The sequence below is a fragment of the Magnusiomyces paraingens genome (assembly GCF_902498895.1).
Source record: "Magnusiomyces paraingens strain CBS 517.90 genome assembly, contig: contig3, whole genome shotgun sequence".
Taxonomy (NCBI): domain Eukaryota; kingdom Fungi; phylum Ascomycota; class Dipodascomycetes; order Dipodascales; family Dipodascaceae; genus Magnusiomyces; species Magnusiomyces paraingens.
Genome location: NW_022474069.1, coordinates 629,677 through 644,147, shown reverse-complemented (window position 1 = coordinate 644,147; position 14,471 = coordinate 629,677). Strand labels below are relative to the sequence as shown.

Genomic DNA, 14,471 nt, shown 5'->3' with positions numbered 1-14,471 from the left:
TTTCATGATTTAAAAAATATCTATATGAAAGAAAAATGAAATCTTTTTTTAAAATTGCCAAATGTTTTTATTATAATCTTTCAATATTCCAACTTTTTCTGTTCCTTGACCATAGCCAGAAATCTGTTGGCAACTCAAAGATAATCCAGTGAGGCTGGAAAACCCTAATATCAGCTTATATAATCTTTTTCAGCTTTAAAATTTTTTAATTTTTTTAATTTTGTAATTTTTTAATTTTTTTTCAACCCTTTAAAGATCCTTTAACACATCTATTATCAACATCAAATCCTTTAACAATGGTGAAGAAGGCAATTGATTCGCGTATTCCTGCGCTTATCCGAAATGGTGTTCAGGTATGCTTGATCCAAGCTATATATTTATTTTCAGCTAACCGAAATCCTAGGAAAAACAACGCAGTTTTTTTGTCATTGTTGGTGACAAGGCTCGTAACCAGCTGCCTAACTTGCATTATCTCATGTCGGCTGCCGACATCAAAATGAACAAGTCTGTTTTGTGGGCTTACAAAAATAAGCTTCTCGGGTTTTCATCTCATCGTAAGAAACGCGAGGCTAAGATTAAGAAGGAAATCAAGCGCGGTACTAGAGAAGTCAACCAGGAAGATCCCTTCGAGCTCTTTATCAGCCTTCAAAATATCCGATATGTTTACTACAAGGAAACAGAAAAGATTCTTGGTAACACCTACGGCATGTGCATTCTTCAAGACTTTGAAGCTCTTACTCCTAATATTCTTGCCCGAACTATTGAGACTGTTGAAGGTGGTGGTATTGTTGTCATTTTGCTCAAGTCTATGACGTCTCTTAAACAGCTTTACACTATGACCATGGATGTCCATTCCAGATACAGAACTGAAGCACACAATGATGTCGTTGCCAGATTTAATGAGCGCTTTTTGCTTTCCCTCGGCTCTTGCGAAACCTGTCTTGTTGTTGATGATGAACTCAACGTGCTGCCAATTTCTGGTGGTAAGAAGGTTAAAGCTCTCCCCCCTAAGAGTGATGACGAAGAGTTGACTCCTCATGCCCAAGAACTTTTGGAGATCAAGGAGTCTCTCCAAGACGTTAAGCCTGCTGGTCCTCTTGTCAACATTGCCAAAACTGTGGACCAAGCCAAGGCTATTTTGAGTTTCATTGATGCCATTTCTGAAAAGACGCTCAACAACACTGTCACCTTGACTGCCGGCAGAGGTCGAGGTAAGTCTGCTGCTTTGGGTGTTGCCATTGCTGCTGCTATTGAATCCGGCTACTCCAACATCTTCATCACCTCTCCAAGTCCTGAAAACTTGAAGACTCTGTTCGAGTTTATTTTTAAGGGGTTTGACAGCTTGGGTTATGACGAACACCTTGACTACGACATTATCCAGTCTACCAACCCATCTTTCAACAATGCCGTTGTTCGTGTCAACATTTTCCGCTCTCACAGACAAACCATTCAATACATTCACCCCTCTGATTCCCACGTTTTGGGCCAGGCCGAATTAGTCGTCATTGATGAAGCTGCCGCTATTCCTCTTCCTCTTGTAAAGAAACTTATGGGTCCTTATCTTGTTTTTATGGCTTCTACCATTAATGGTTACGAAGGTACTGGCCGCTCTCTTTCTCTTAAACTTATCCAACAACTTCGCAACCAGCAAACCGCCAAGAAATCTGCTCCCGAACTCAATGTTGTTGACAGACATGGCAAACACTCTGAAAGTTCGCATATTGGTGTTCGCTCTCTCAAGGAAGTCACTCTTGAAGAACCTATCAGATACGCACCTGGCGACCCTGTTGAAAAATGGCTCAACAAGCTTTTGTGCTTAGATGCCACTGTTTCTTCTACAAATAGACTGGGAAACAAGGGCTGCCCCCACCCATCGCAGTGCAACCTTTTTTACATCAACCGCGATACACTTTTCTCATACCACCCAGTCTCGGAGGCCTTTTTGCACAAGATTATGGCTCTTTACGTTGCTAGTCACTACAAGAACTCGCCTAACGATTTGCAACTGCTCTCTGATGCCCCGGCACACCAGTTGTACGTGCTGCTGCCACCAATTGACGAAAACGACAAGAAGCTTCCCGAACCTCTTTGCGTCGTACAGCTTGCACTCGAAGGTGAAATCTCCAAGGAATCTGTACACAACAGTCTTTCGCGTGGCCAAAGAGCTGGAGGTGATTTGATCCCATGGACTATTTCGCAGCAGTTCCAAGACGATTCGTTTGCTGGATTGTCTGGTGCCCGTGTAGTGCGTATTGCTACACACCCTGACTACATGAACATGGGCTACGGTGCACGGGCACTGCAACAACTGCAGGATTACTTTGAGGGTAAACTTACTGATTTGAGCGAAGGTACGGCCAAGTCTGAACAAGACTTTGCCGTCTCACGGGTGTCTGACTCTGAGCTGGAGAGCGCGTCGCTGGCTGACGACATTAAGTACCGCGACCCTAAGGCTATGCCACCTTTGCTTCTTAAGCTGAGCGAGATCTCACCCTATTACCTGCACTACCTCGGTGTGTCTTATGGTTTGACAACCGAGCTCAACAAGTTCTGGAAACGCGCCGGATACGCTCCTGTCTATCTACGTCAGACTGCCAACGAGCTTACTGGTGAGCATACCTGTGTGATGCTTAAGGTTCTCGAGGGCCGTGAAAAGACGTGGCTTGCGGAGTTTGCATCCGACTTCCACAAGCGGTTCTTGAATTTGCTTGCATATGAGTTCCGTAACTTTTCTGCCATCCAGTCGCTTAGCATTCGTGAGGGCGACAAAGTGGCAACTTCTGAACTCCCTCGTCCTGCTCCACTGTCTAAGACTGAGCTTGATGCTTTGTTCTCACCCTTCGATCTTAAACGTCTTGAGTCCTACGCTAACAGTCTTCTGGATTACCACGTCATTGTGGATCTTCTCCCCACACTCTCGTTCCTATACTTTATGGACCGGGTTCCCAATGCAAGTGTGAGCTTGTCTAGCGTTCAGTCTGCAATTCTGCTTGGCTCTGGTCTGCAGAAGAAGGACATGGAATCACTTGCTGCAGAGCTCAATCTGCCTGTGAACCAAACACTGGCCATGTTCTCCAAGACTGTGCGCAAATTCTCGTTGTACTTCCGTGATTTGGTGTCGCAGGCTATTGATGCCGAAATCCCCAAGCCAGCCAATGAGTCAATTGCATCATCGAAAGGTTTGGATGAGGCTTCTGCGACCAGCAAGTTCGTGCCTTTGAAAGCTACTTTGGAAGAGGATCTGAAGGAAGCTGGTGATGAGGTTGTGTCTGAGCTCAAGGCTAAACAGCTAGATTTGATAAACTCGATAGACATGAGCAAGTAAGTATAGAAATGTTGTTTTTCTTCAAAAAAAAAAAAAAAAAAAAAATAGAAGAATTATTTTTCACAACTAACCAGTGTGTTTTAGGTTTGCCATTCCCATGGATGCTGATATGGACAGTTCTTCTGTGAAGAATGCGGCCGCTAAGGGTGGTGTTGTTTCGCTCAAGAGCTCAGCCAATGGCAAGCGTAAGACTGCAGATGCACGCCAAATTATGGAACAGGAATTGAGTGCCGTTACCAAGAAGCGCAAGCGCAGCAAAGGTGCCAAATAAATGGTGAAGATGAAGGAAATATGATTTAGATTGTTGTAAAATGAATGCGTTGAAACAAAATAATGAAATACATTAATGAAATTGAATATTATCAAGAATTAGAACCATGTTAATTAATTTATTAAATTTCTTATTAGCTTTCAAAACACTTAAGTCTAAAAGTCATTTAAAAGGCTCTATATTTTTTTTCTTAATAGCTAACTTCAAGATGTATAAATTTTGGCAAGATTCGACAAAATTTAACAATAAAGATGGAATTTTTTTTTTTTTGATTTTTTTTATTTGCATGAATTTTGCAGACAATTTTTGAATTTCAAAATTGAAAATTAGGAACTACCTAGTTTCACACACTCACACTCACACTCACACTCACTCACTTAAAGTAGTTTATCATAGCAGCACAAGATTCATAAAAAATAATATAGATTGGATTTAATTAAAAAAGTTAGCCAAAAAATATTAACAAAAAGATTATCGACACCAGCAGGACTCGAACCTGCGCGGGAAATCCCAAAAGATTTCTAATCTTTCGCCTTAACCGCTCGGCCATAGTGCCTAATCAAAATTGTTAGTGTATTATATATTTACAATCTATTTAAAGAAATTATTATACAAAAACTACAAAAAACTAAAAAAAATTAATACAAAGAAGGATAGCGCAGATGCTGATGTTATATAATTCTATAACCCTTGAATAAAAACAAACAAACAATTAATACAAAACTAATTTTTTTTTTTTTTTTTTTTTCATATAATTCCAATCAGTTTTGCTCTAATATTTCAAGTTTAATTTCATTTTTTTTTATTATTAATGCTCATTTACATAATGGAACGTAAACTTAAGTATAGGGAAAACCTTAACCCCCAGAAAAAAATGACGTTGTAATTAAGCAAAACTCTGCTGCGTTCATTTTTTATTAACTATAACAAAGGAAAAAAGATATTTAATGAAAACAAACAAATAAAGAGCCACCCTAGATGTGAAAGAAGCAAACCAGTTTTTTTAAAAAAAAAATTAGCATCTAAATACTCAAACAATCCACTTATTAACAGACAACTCTGGTTTTCAGGAAATTTATGATTCCCAGATAAAAATACTTTATAAAGTATTATAAGTATATCATATATATATAATTATAATCATAAATATAAATATGTGTTATACTTATTTAATGGTAATTACGATTCAAGCTAAAAACTTTATCAACATTACTATTTGCAAAAGTATTTTTGCCCAGTATTCTCTAGTTATTTTAATTAAAAAAAGTTTAACATTAGAAACCTAATATACACATTATTACATCATGTTTTTTTTCATTAATAGTACTACACAAAAAAGAAAAGTCATTATCCTTATTCCAGTGTTTTTCAATTCCTTAAAAAAGTCCACCTGGAGTGCCGTTAACAACAAACCCTTCATTGGTTTTGACGCCAGTCGATTCTCTGATCATGAAAATGGGATTTTTGCCTTGAGCATCAAGCTCCTTAAAGATCTTGAGCGGTAGTTCCTCGAGCCCAATCATCCGCTCTTGGTCGTCGTAGCACACCACCAGTTCCACTTTATCACTGCGCACCTTGTGCTTCTTGGCAATCACGGGTAGAACCTTGTAGCAAGGCACATCAGGCGGAATGTTAAAATCCTTAATAGGCTCTGTTCCACTCCGGCTGCTGCTGCTACTGCTGCTCATGCCACCGCCACCGCCACCATTAATTGAGTTATTGCTTGGTACAACAGGCGTCATCGGCATGGAGTGCGGGATAAGAGTTCCTTCACTATCAAATTCGTGGATCCCAGGAGTCCCCTGTGGCGTGCTAGCATGTGAATGCCCATGTGTGTGAGAAGGGTATCCATGGCTGTGGGACGATGGATATCCCATGCTGCGAGGAGTTTGTGGGCCACCACTAGCAGACGATGCTCCCATGTTAACAACAGAAATCTGTGCCGGAGAGGCTGACATAATCGGACTAGGTCGGTTACCTGAGGATGCTGTAGCTAACGACATGTAGCTTGTTTTGGGAGCCGGCCCCGTGCTGCGCATATCGTGAGCATCGTGAAAGTAATCATCATGGGATCCCGGGTGTGGGAGACTAGTACTGTGAGAAAGTGGCGGTTTAGGTTGCTGTGATGGTTGGAAAGATGGCGAAGGTGATGCAGAATTGGTGTGAAACTGGGATGCTACTGCGGCAGCAGCACTCTGGGGTATTTGAAGCTTTTTAGAAAAGGATGCAGAGGTCGGAGTTGAAATGGAAAGGTGGACAGCAGAACTGCTATTGCTGCTGTGAGCCAGCAGCCGGTCGTCGTAATCATTTTCGTCCGATGATGAGGGGAAGAGTGAAGATGTAGCGGACCCAGGAATGCTAACAGGTGTATTTTTGCCTGTTCCAGAGGTTGAGGGCAGGTGTGCTTGGGTGATGATTGTTGTTGTGATGAGATTGTTTGATGGTGCGCTGGTTGTGATGAGAGCTGGCTGCGCAACGCCGTTGGAACCATAAAAAGATGTATCCAGCCAGTCCTGTGAACTTGCTGATGGCCCAGGGGCTTGGCCTGGGGCCTGGCTGGAGCTTGTTGTTGGTGAAAGGCGCATGTCTGAGGTTTGGGTATTAAGATGTTGTTGGCTTGCGCTTTTGTGTCGTGACAAGCCTTTGTGCAGGACCTGGGGCGTTGGGCCCAGAGTTGGCACAGGAGGCCCTGAAAATGTGGGTATCTGTTGTTGTTGCTTCGCTGAGGTACTTTGAGAATGCTGGTATACAGTAGGAGAAGGGGTTGCCGAGTTGATTGAGGCAGAAAGTGGTGGTGATATGGATTGTTGGTGATGCGACATTCGCGACGGTGAGTTGAGGTGGCCCTCCACGGGCATTGGAAGGGGCTATTCAAGATGTTAGTCTAAGACTTGTAGAAATTTTATACATATGTAAAAAAAATAAAAAAGGCATTTTGTAAAAACTTACTTTGGACTCCTTAGCCAAGCGGAAGATTGGAAGAAGTTCCTCGCGAAGCTTTGCATAATTTTCAGACAGTTTGGCATAGTTGTCAAAAAGGCTCCTGACCTCGGTTTCGAGAACAGAAATGCGTTCGTCACGCATCACAAAGAGCTCAATAATGTGTGGTAGTGCATTCATTTCGGCACTAGGGCCAGACGGAGTTTGAGGGATAGGGACATTAGAAGATGTTGGCGATGGTGTTTTCCCCGTAACCGCCGCAGCGGAAGCTTCGCGTGCTTCTTCCTGTTGAAAACACGCGACAGTTGGTGGAATATATCGGTCAGTGCTAGTGTCGATACCTTGTGCTTCAATAATATTGTAAATAGACTTAAGGATGCGTAGCCGGTGGCCAACAGAGTGGACCCCAATCTCAACTAAATGTCGCTGTTTAAGAGCAACAAGCGCCGCACCGCATATGTGGGCTTCGCGGAAGTTAGGCGTGTACTTAGCTAGCCCTAGCTCTGCAATCCACTTGCACACGCGATCAACGTCCCACTCTAAAACCGGAGTAGTGGTCGCAGAAGACGAATATGAAGATGATGGTAGCGGCAGCGGAGGTGCTGAATCTTGTGGGGATGAACGGGCTGACAGTGTAGTAGGTGTTGAAGCGGTCAGACCAGCCGCAAAGGAGTTGTTGACGGTAGCGGTAGACGAAGAAGATGAAGATGATAAGGATAGTGAGAGAGACGCCGGTGCCTGAGACGGCGGCGGCGGTGGCGGCTGCGCAGGCTGTGGATTAGGCCTGTCGACCATTGTTGTTAGCTGATGGTAATAGTGTTATTAATTGTTTATGGTGGTGGTGATTGTGATTGTGATTGTGATTGTGATTGTGATTGTGATTGTGATTGTGATTGTGATTGTAATTGTAATTGTGATTGTGAGTTTTCTAAAAAGGAAAGAGGCTGGGAGGCAACAAAAGAAACAAACACGCGGACCACGCCGGGGTGGGTTTTTTTTTTAAGGGAAGAAGAGATGGTACAGATGAGATTATTTATCACGTGGATGTCATGTGCTTTGTTACTTGATTTCATTAGTTACATAAATATGCTAGTGTGTCTGTGAAAAACAGAATAAATAAGATTCGGGACGCGTACCGAGACCTTACTTCTCCAGCTCCCGGAGCCGCTCCTTTTCAAGCTCTTTGCGCTGCTTCTTCTCCAACTTTTTCTTCTCCTTGCGCTGCTTGTCGTCCAACTTCTGCTGCTTCTTGAGCGCCCGCTTGGCCTGCTTATCGCCAACCTCTCCAGCAACATCGCCCTCTGCAACCACCAAAGTATCGTGCTTGTGATGCTTATGTGGTACCACATGGTGCCCGGCAATTGTCGGACCATGTAGTGTTTTAACACGATGGTTCTGTGCGTGCCGCTTAAGCTGCTGTTCGTGTTGCCGTTGTTCATGCCGTTGCTGCCGTTCGCGCTGCCGCAGTTGCTTCTTTTTAAGAATTTCAACCGTCACGCCCAGCCGGCTTACACTTCGCCATAATGCATCGTCAATCTTGTGTGGCAGCTTTCGCCCGTACAAACATTGATCCACCAGCCAGGTCCCTACAAGAAATCCCTCACGGTCTAATGTGCCGTCGTGGTTGCGGTCGACCAAAGTCCAAATCTGCGCAAGAGTTGTGTCCGGAAGTCTGCTGCGTCGCCACAAGTCGCGCACAATGAACCCATGAATATCATCTTTCGGGTCACGCTCAACGCGGTATACTTTTGACGGTGGAGGTATCTGTGACGCGCGTACGATTGCTGTAGAAGTAGGGGTGGTAGTAGTTACAGTATTAATCCCAGTGAGCTTATCCGACGATTCTGTTTTACTCGGCTTCTCCTTGGTTGACTTTTCGCGTTCAGCAAGCTGCTGTTGTCGCAGTTGCTGCTGCTTCTCAATTTGCTGCTTCATTTCTCTATGCGCACGCTCCTCAGCCTGACGTTGCACCCACTCTTCTTCTGCATTGCGACCACGTAGCTTGGGCGGTGACATGCTCCGGAATGTATTCTTAAGCCGTTCAATGCTATGGCTACTCGACGCGCGCTTGGCTCCAGGCCGCACCAGCACGGTGGCCAACGCACCCCCAGAACCCGGAGACGAAGTCGTTGTGGTCAATCCACCGGGGAACCGCGATGAACGCGTCATGCTCTCAAAGGGTACGTCCAAAACGCTGGGTGAGGCCCCACGTGAGTTATTGACACTTTGAATATACATGGGTGAAGGGCTTGATGCACGCGAAATACCATGGGCAGAGGTTAAAGACGGTGATGGTGAACGGCTCAAACGAGATGATCCAGCTGTCGCATGTATGGCAAGTGCTGCAGCCATGCTAGTAGCCTTGTTATTCTTTTGCTGAAGCGTGGGGCTGGCTGTTTGAGCGCGTGGTATAGCAGTACTGTCAGGTAGATTGTCAGAAGAGCTTCTGGAAGGGACACTAGCAGATGCAGAGTGGCGACGGATCTCAGTGTCTACACCTGTCTCTGCAATAGAAGGAGTAGGTGAAGTGCATGCAGTAAGATATTGTGAGCTGGCACTGCTAGCAACTGTGTTCATAGACGGAGCTGGGGCTGAAGCTGTAGAAGGAGCACTGGCAGCACGCGTCATTATTTCTGGAGCAGAAGTGCGACGCAAAGGCACATCTTCGACAGGAAGATTAAGAACAGGGTGAGGGTGGTGAACTTGGGGCTTGATTTCGTTTTCTTCTTCATCCTCCTCGTCTTCATCCTCCAAATCCTCATCATAACCACTGGTCATGCTGGCCATATCTGAAGCGTCTTCCTCGTCATCGTCATCTTCATCGTCATCATCATCATCGTCTTCTTCTTCTTCATCATCATCTTCATCATCATCATCGTCAAGATCTGATTCCTCATCAGAAGATGCTGACAACTCAGAATCTTCTTCATCTTCTTCTTCATAATCATCCTCGGATTCTTCTACTGGTTTTGTAGTCTGCACCAGTGTAATTATCTTCTTATTTTCTTCATTATTATGTTCTTCTTCTTCTTCTTCTTCTTCTTCGTAGTCCTCAGGGTGGTAAAGATATTTGAGATGCTTGCCACGATTGCTAGCCCAAAGACCTTCATATCGCCGCTTTTCGGAATCAGTGAGTGTCATAGCGTCAACGTGATGTTTCCATGGCTTGTCTTCATTAAAAGATTTCCGTCGACTCTGCTTTCGCATTGTCGTTTTGACCCGTGAAAGATTAAGCCCCCCATCATCGACATGTAGAGACTCTCCAATAATGCCCGAGCCAGATACACCGACACCACTACCAGCACAGTTTCCACCATTGTTGCTAGCATTATTGCTGCTGCTTTCTCCAGGGATAAGTTTACGCTTAACCAAACTCAGAATGCCATGGTTGCCACGGCCGCTTCTAAGCGTGGGAACGACGACGTTAGCGCTAGATGAAGTTGAGGTTAAAGATGAATTAGTGAGCACTGGAGGATTAAAGTGAGACATCTGCGAATGAGGGTATGTGGCCAGCGATAGAATACGGCCGGTTGCAGAAGAGTTGCTTTGATTGGTGGGTGTAGCATTTGCAATGGTATTTTGTGCAAGGGTGGTTGCAGTTTTCATGAGCCCACGCGTGTGATAAGTTGCTGAGTCTGTACCTGAGGTCGCGTGCAAAGGATTTCCACTTGGGGCTACAGACGCCATTGATGAAGAAGATGATGATGTAGTAGGGAAATGGTAATGAGGAGCGTGCGGCGCCAACGGTTTCTCAAAGTCAGGGAATGCTGCAGCCGCTGCCAATGAAGATGATTGTGATGGCAATGGGGGGAGTGTAGCTGAAGACCGCAAAGCAAAATTTTGAGCAGATGACGACGACGATTTAGTTTTGCGGTGCTGTCGCAAAGTCGTTGCTTTGAATCCAATGTGAGAAGGTGCAACAGGTGCAGGCGCAGACCCTGGCATGTAGCCGAGACCCACGTGGTACGAGAGTGGCCTCGAAGATTTAGTTGGGATGGTCACAGAAGTTGCCGCGCGTGTAACAGTTGGGTGGTGTTGTTGCTGTATAGATGTGGAGACTGGGAGAGTTTGTGAGTGATGAACACCCGGGGTAGGAGTGAGTTTCTTGGCCTTTGGTTTGGAGACAGCGATCGGTGCATGAGTTGAGGTATGCGTAGCAGCAGCTGATGCGTGGGGTTGGTGATCTGCGGCATGTGCATCGGTCCAACTGGACACAACGCTATCAACCGATTGCGCACTGCGTGGTCTTTTAGGAACACTTGGGGCTTTGAGATGTGTATTGTTATTGTTGTTATTATTATTATTATTATGAGAAATGCTGGTAGAGCTCTTATTATTTTGAGCCACACTCAAGGTCCGGCCATGGCTTTGAAGTAACGGGATATGGTTTAGTGCACCACCTTTAATTGGCGTTGGTGAGTAAAGAATGGCGCCACCTGATGCTTGTGGAGGGGATGTGGAGGTAGAAACAGAGGTCGGTACGCCTACAACAGACTCTGTTTCTAGGTTTGGTTCCAAGCTCGGACTCAATCCGGGGCTTGGTGAAAGTTCCTTTGCAGGTGCAACTTCAAGTGGATTTGCAGCTGCTATAATAGCTGCTGTTGAAGCGGTTGATATGGGTTTTGTGGCTGCTGTAGAAGATTGGGCAACTGCCCTTTGCTGTTGTTGTTGCTTTTGGAGATTGGCCACTTTGGAGATATACTTGGCTTGGTTCTGATCGAGCAATAGTTGTTGCTGTTTCTCATGTTGGATCTGTAGCTGAATCTGTTGCTGTATTTGCTGAAGTCTTTCCTGTTTTTCCAGCTTTTCTAGTTGTTGCTGTTGCTCACGAAGTTGCTCCTTGGCCTGAGCTTCCTGCTGCTGCTTCTGCGTCGCCAGCGACGCAGCCTTCATTGCAGTACGCTTGATGGCATTATCTTCAGGAGCTGCTATTGATGTAGTATCACCACTATTACCCGTTGTAGCTGAAGCCCCAGATGCCTGGAGAAGAGGTGATGGTGGTCCCATTTGTGCGCTGCGAGCTGCAGCTTGTTGCAAAGTTTCTTCTTCAATTGAATCCTCAGAAGTCGCAGAAGCAGTAGCTGTATTAGTAGTAGTTGCGTTCGTGTCACTCTCCGTGTCATTCATTGGTAATGCCTTTGCAGCGGCGTGAGCAACACGACGCTGCTTCGGTGGCAACTGGTTATTTTCGTGAATTAGCATCTCTAGTGCGCTAATTTCCTTGGGGGTTGTAAAAATGCTATGTTTGGCCGCAGCCAAGCTCGACGCAGCATCATGCTCTGTAAGGGTCACAATGGGTGATGGCTGACGAGCTGTACGAGCCGCATTTGAAAGCAAACTAGACGATGCAGCCTGTGCAGATGCTGGGTCGTCAAAGGAATGGTGGTTCTGTTGTGATTGATAATAGACAGAATAATCTGAAGTTGCACTCGGAGAAGTTGCTCGTTGGCCATGCTCATTGGTATCTGAAAGATAATATGCAAGGTGTTTAGACCCTGCAGACGGCGACGTTGCGAAAGAGGCTGAGGATGTTGATGAAGATGAAGATGATACAGATGCAACGGGGAGTTTTTTGAATGCTGCTGCAGCTGAGGCTGATGCAACAGAAGAAGGAGGATGATTATCAGGACGGAAAAAAAAGTAGCTCCCTGAAGAAGGAGATGCAAGCAATGGCGAATGCATTGTGGAAGGTGATGAAGATGAAGACATGGGAGACGTAGGAATGACAATTGGGTTTGAGGGGACTTCAAGATATTGTTGTGGTTGTTGTTGACTGGAGCCTTTTGTTGCTGATGAGATAGATGATAGAGTGGTTGATCGAGACTGCTGAGATTGTGTTTGGCTTGACTTTTTTTGTACAGGTTCTATTCGGGGTCGCGTGGCTGAAGGTGTTCTCTTCGAAGAAATCGAAGTTACTGGTAGCACAGAGTCATTGGCGGTAAGAATGGACTGTGGAGGTCTGCTGCTTGAACTGAGCATGCTATTTGAATGGCTAGCTGTACCAGAGCCATTGTTGCTATTATTATTACTGCTGCTGCTGCTGCTGCTACCACTGTTGCTGCTACTGTTGCTTCCACTGCTGCCACCATTGCCAACACCCACACCGATTCCCGGACATTTTTTCTTCGCGCTGGCAGCTGCAGCAGCAGAAGCCGTCACGGCCGAAGTAGAGAGAACTGCATTCTGTTCATTTTGTTGAGCAGTGCGAAATTGCTTGCGATATTCTTCTTTTTGTTTCTTGCGCGACCGGTTTGGTCCTTGTTGGCGTAGTGTGGAATTTGTTACTGAAGAGTGGTTCGGTGAATGCGATTGTAGTAAAGATGCTTGGGATGGTGGAGATGAGACAAAAGGTGCGATCGACAAAGGACCTACTCGTTTTGATGAAGTTGAAGTAGTACTAATGATGCTAGAAGCGCTGAGTGAGGTTGTTGATGGGGTTGGATGTAGCGCGCTGGAGGTGTTGTTTGTTATGCTGTTGATAGTAGCTGCTGCGGCTGCGGATGCGCTGGCAGAAGCTGCAGCAGCAGCCGAGATTCCTTGGCCAGAGGAAGGTCTGGCCACATGGTGGTTGTGGACAGAAGGCACTGGGGATGTTGAAGAGCCCGGAGCGCGCTGGGTTTTGGAAGATGACACGTCCAGGGCCGGCATCTGGTTGTGAATTTGTTTTGGTTAAGAAAGAGTAAGAAATATATGAAAGAGATTAGCGATAAATGGTGTGGTGATAGTAATAGTAGTAGTAGTAGTGAAGGTATATAAAGTATTTGTGGTAATAATACAACAAAGTATACAAGTAAGTAAGTATTTGAAAGTAAGTACGTTGTTGGAATCGCGTGTGGAATGAAGGACCAAAAGGAAAGGGGTGAGAGGAGTGGCTTTGAAGAGGCGTTTCGGGGTTAGTTATTAGGTGGTGGTGATTTGGTATATATATGGGGATAAAACTCCCAGTACAAAGTATTAATAATTATTATATTAGGAATTATGATTAGTATTATTATTATTTTTAGATACGAACGGATTAATATTATTAGAAGGTCCTTTTTAAAATGACCAAAATGGAATTAAAAAAAAAAAAAAGAGCAGTCAAAGTATTTATATAGGAGGAGTAAAAATATTGTTTGGAGATTTTTTGGTTAAAATTTTTAAAAAAATATTTTGGAGGTTTTAAATTTTTTTTTATTTTTGAGTTTCTAAAAGCAACAAACACATTTTATTTTTATTTTTTTTTGGGTTCAAACTTTAGCCTAGCCTTCCAACAAAGCTTAAGATCTTTTTTTTTCTATTTAAATATAATTTATTCGATTTTACTCTATTCTTTATTTCTTTTTAATTTTTTTGCTGCTTAAAGATCTCGTGGTGAACCGATATGCCGAAACTTAAGTGGCGCGAGGACCAAACTGGGAAATGCCGGCAAAACTTTTCATCAGGGCCCTTTCTTTAATTTATATTCTTTCTCCTGTTTGGCTAATTGATTTTTGAAAAAAAAAAAAATTAAATATATATTAATAAAACATTTACATCCCTTACATATATCATAGTACACACTATTTCAATTGCCAACTACAACTACAACTGCTGCTGTTACTGTTGCTGTTGTTGCTGTTACTGCAACTGCAACTGCTAGAAACTATGTACGAGAGTGGGTTTCTTTTTATAAAAAAGACTGGAGACACTCCGCGGAAAACGCACGTCAGAAATAGCGGCTCACAACGGTCGCAGTGCATCATTTTTTGTAATAAAAATGTAACAGCGGGGATACTTTAAAGACTTATTACTTAAGCTCTATTTTAATAAAATCTGGAGATTTTTTTTTTGAAACTTAAGATTTACACTTTAAATTTTAAGATTTATGACTAAACTCTATCGGATAACAACACACTACTGTACCTCTTGATTAAAAATAAATTACGAAGTTCAGTTAAGCTAGGCTGGACTCAA

The 14,471-nt window shown here is 43.9% G+C and overlaps 3 protein-coding genes across 3 annotated transcripts; 1 reads left to right on the top strand and 2 right to left on the bottom strand.

Moving 5' to 3' along the window:
• Positions 1–296: 296 nt before the first annotated feature.
• SAPINGB_P003503 (uncharacterized protein) lies at positions 297–3,596 on the top strand (the record flags this gene model as incomplete). Its single annotated transcript, XM_031998221.1, has 3 exons — positions 297–353; positions 404–3,321; positions 3,410–3,596. The coding sequence occupies 3 exons, from the start codon at positions 297–299 to the stop codon at positions 3,594–3,596; spliced, it is 3,162 nt and encodes a 1,053-aa protein (XP_031854112.1).
• A 1,376-nt stretch (positions 3,597–4,972) lies between these two features.
• On the bottom strand, positions 4,973–7,331 carry SAPINGB_P003502 (uncharacterized protein; the record flags this gene model as incomplete). The annotated part of the gene is made up of 2 exons (XM_031998220.1): positions 4,973–6,463; positions 6,546–7,331. The coding sequence occupies 2 exons, from the start codon at positions 7,329–7,331 to the stop codon at positions 4,973–4,975; spliced, it is 2,277 nt and encodes a 758-aa protein (XP_031854111.1).
• A 348-nt stretch (positions 7,332–7,679) lies between these two features.
• SAPINGB_P003501 (uncharacterized protein) lies at positions 7,680–13,184 on the bottom strand (the record flags this gene model as incomplete). The annotated part of the gene is made up of 1 exon (XM_031998219.1): positions 7,680–13,184. The coding sequence occupies one exon, from the start codon at positions 13,182–13,184 to the stop codon at positions 7,680–7,682; it is 5,505 nt and encodes a 1,834-aa protein (XP_031854110.1).
• Positions 13,185–14,471: the final 1,287 nt, after the last annotated feature.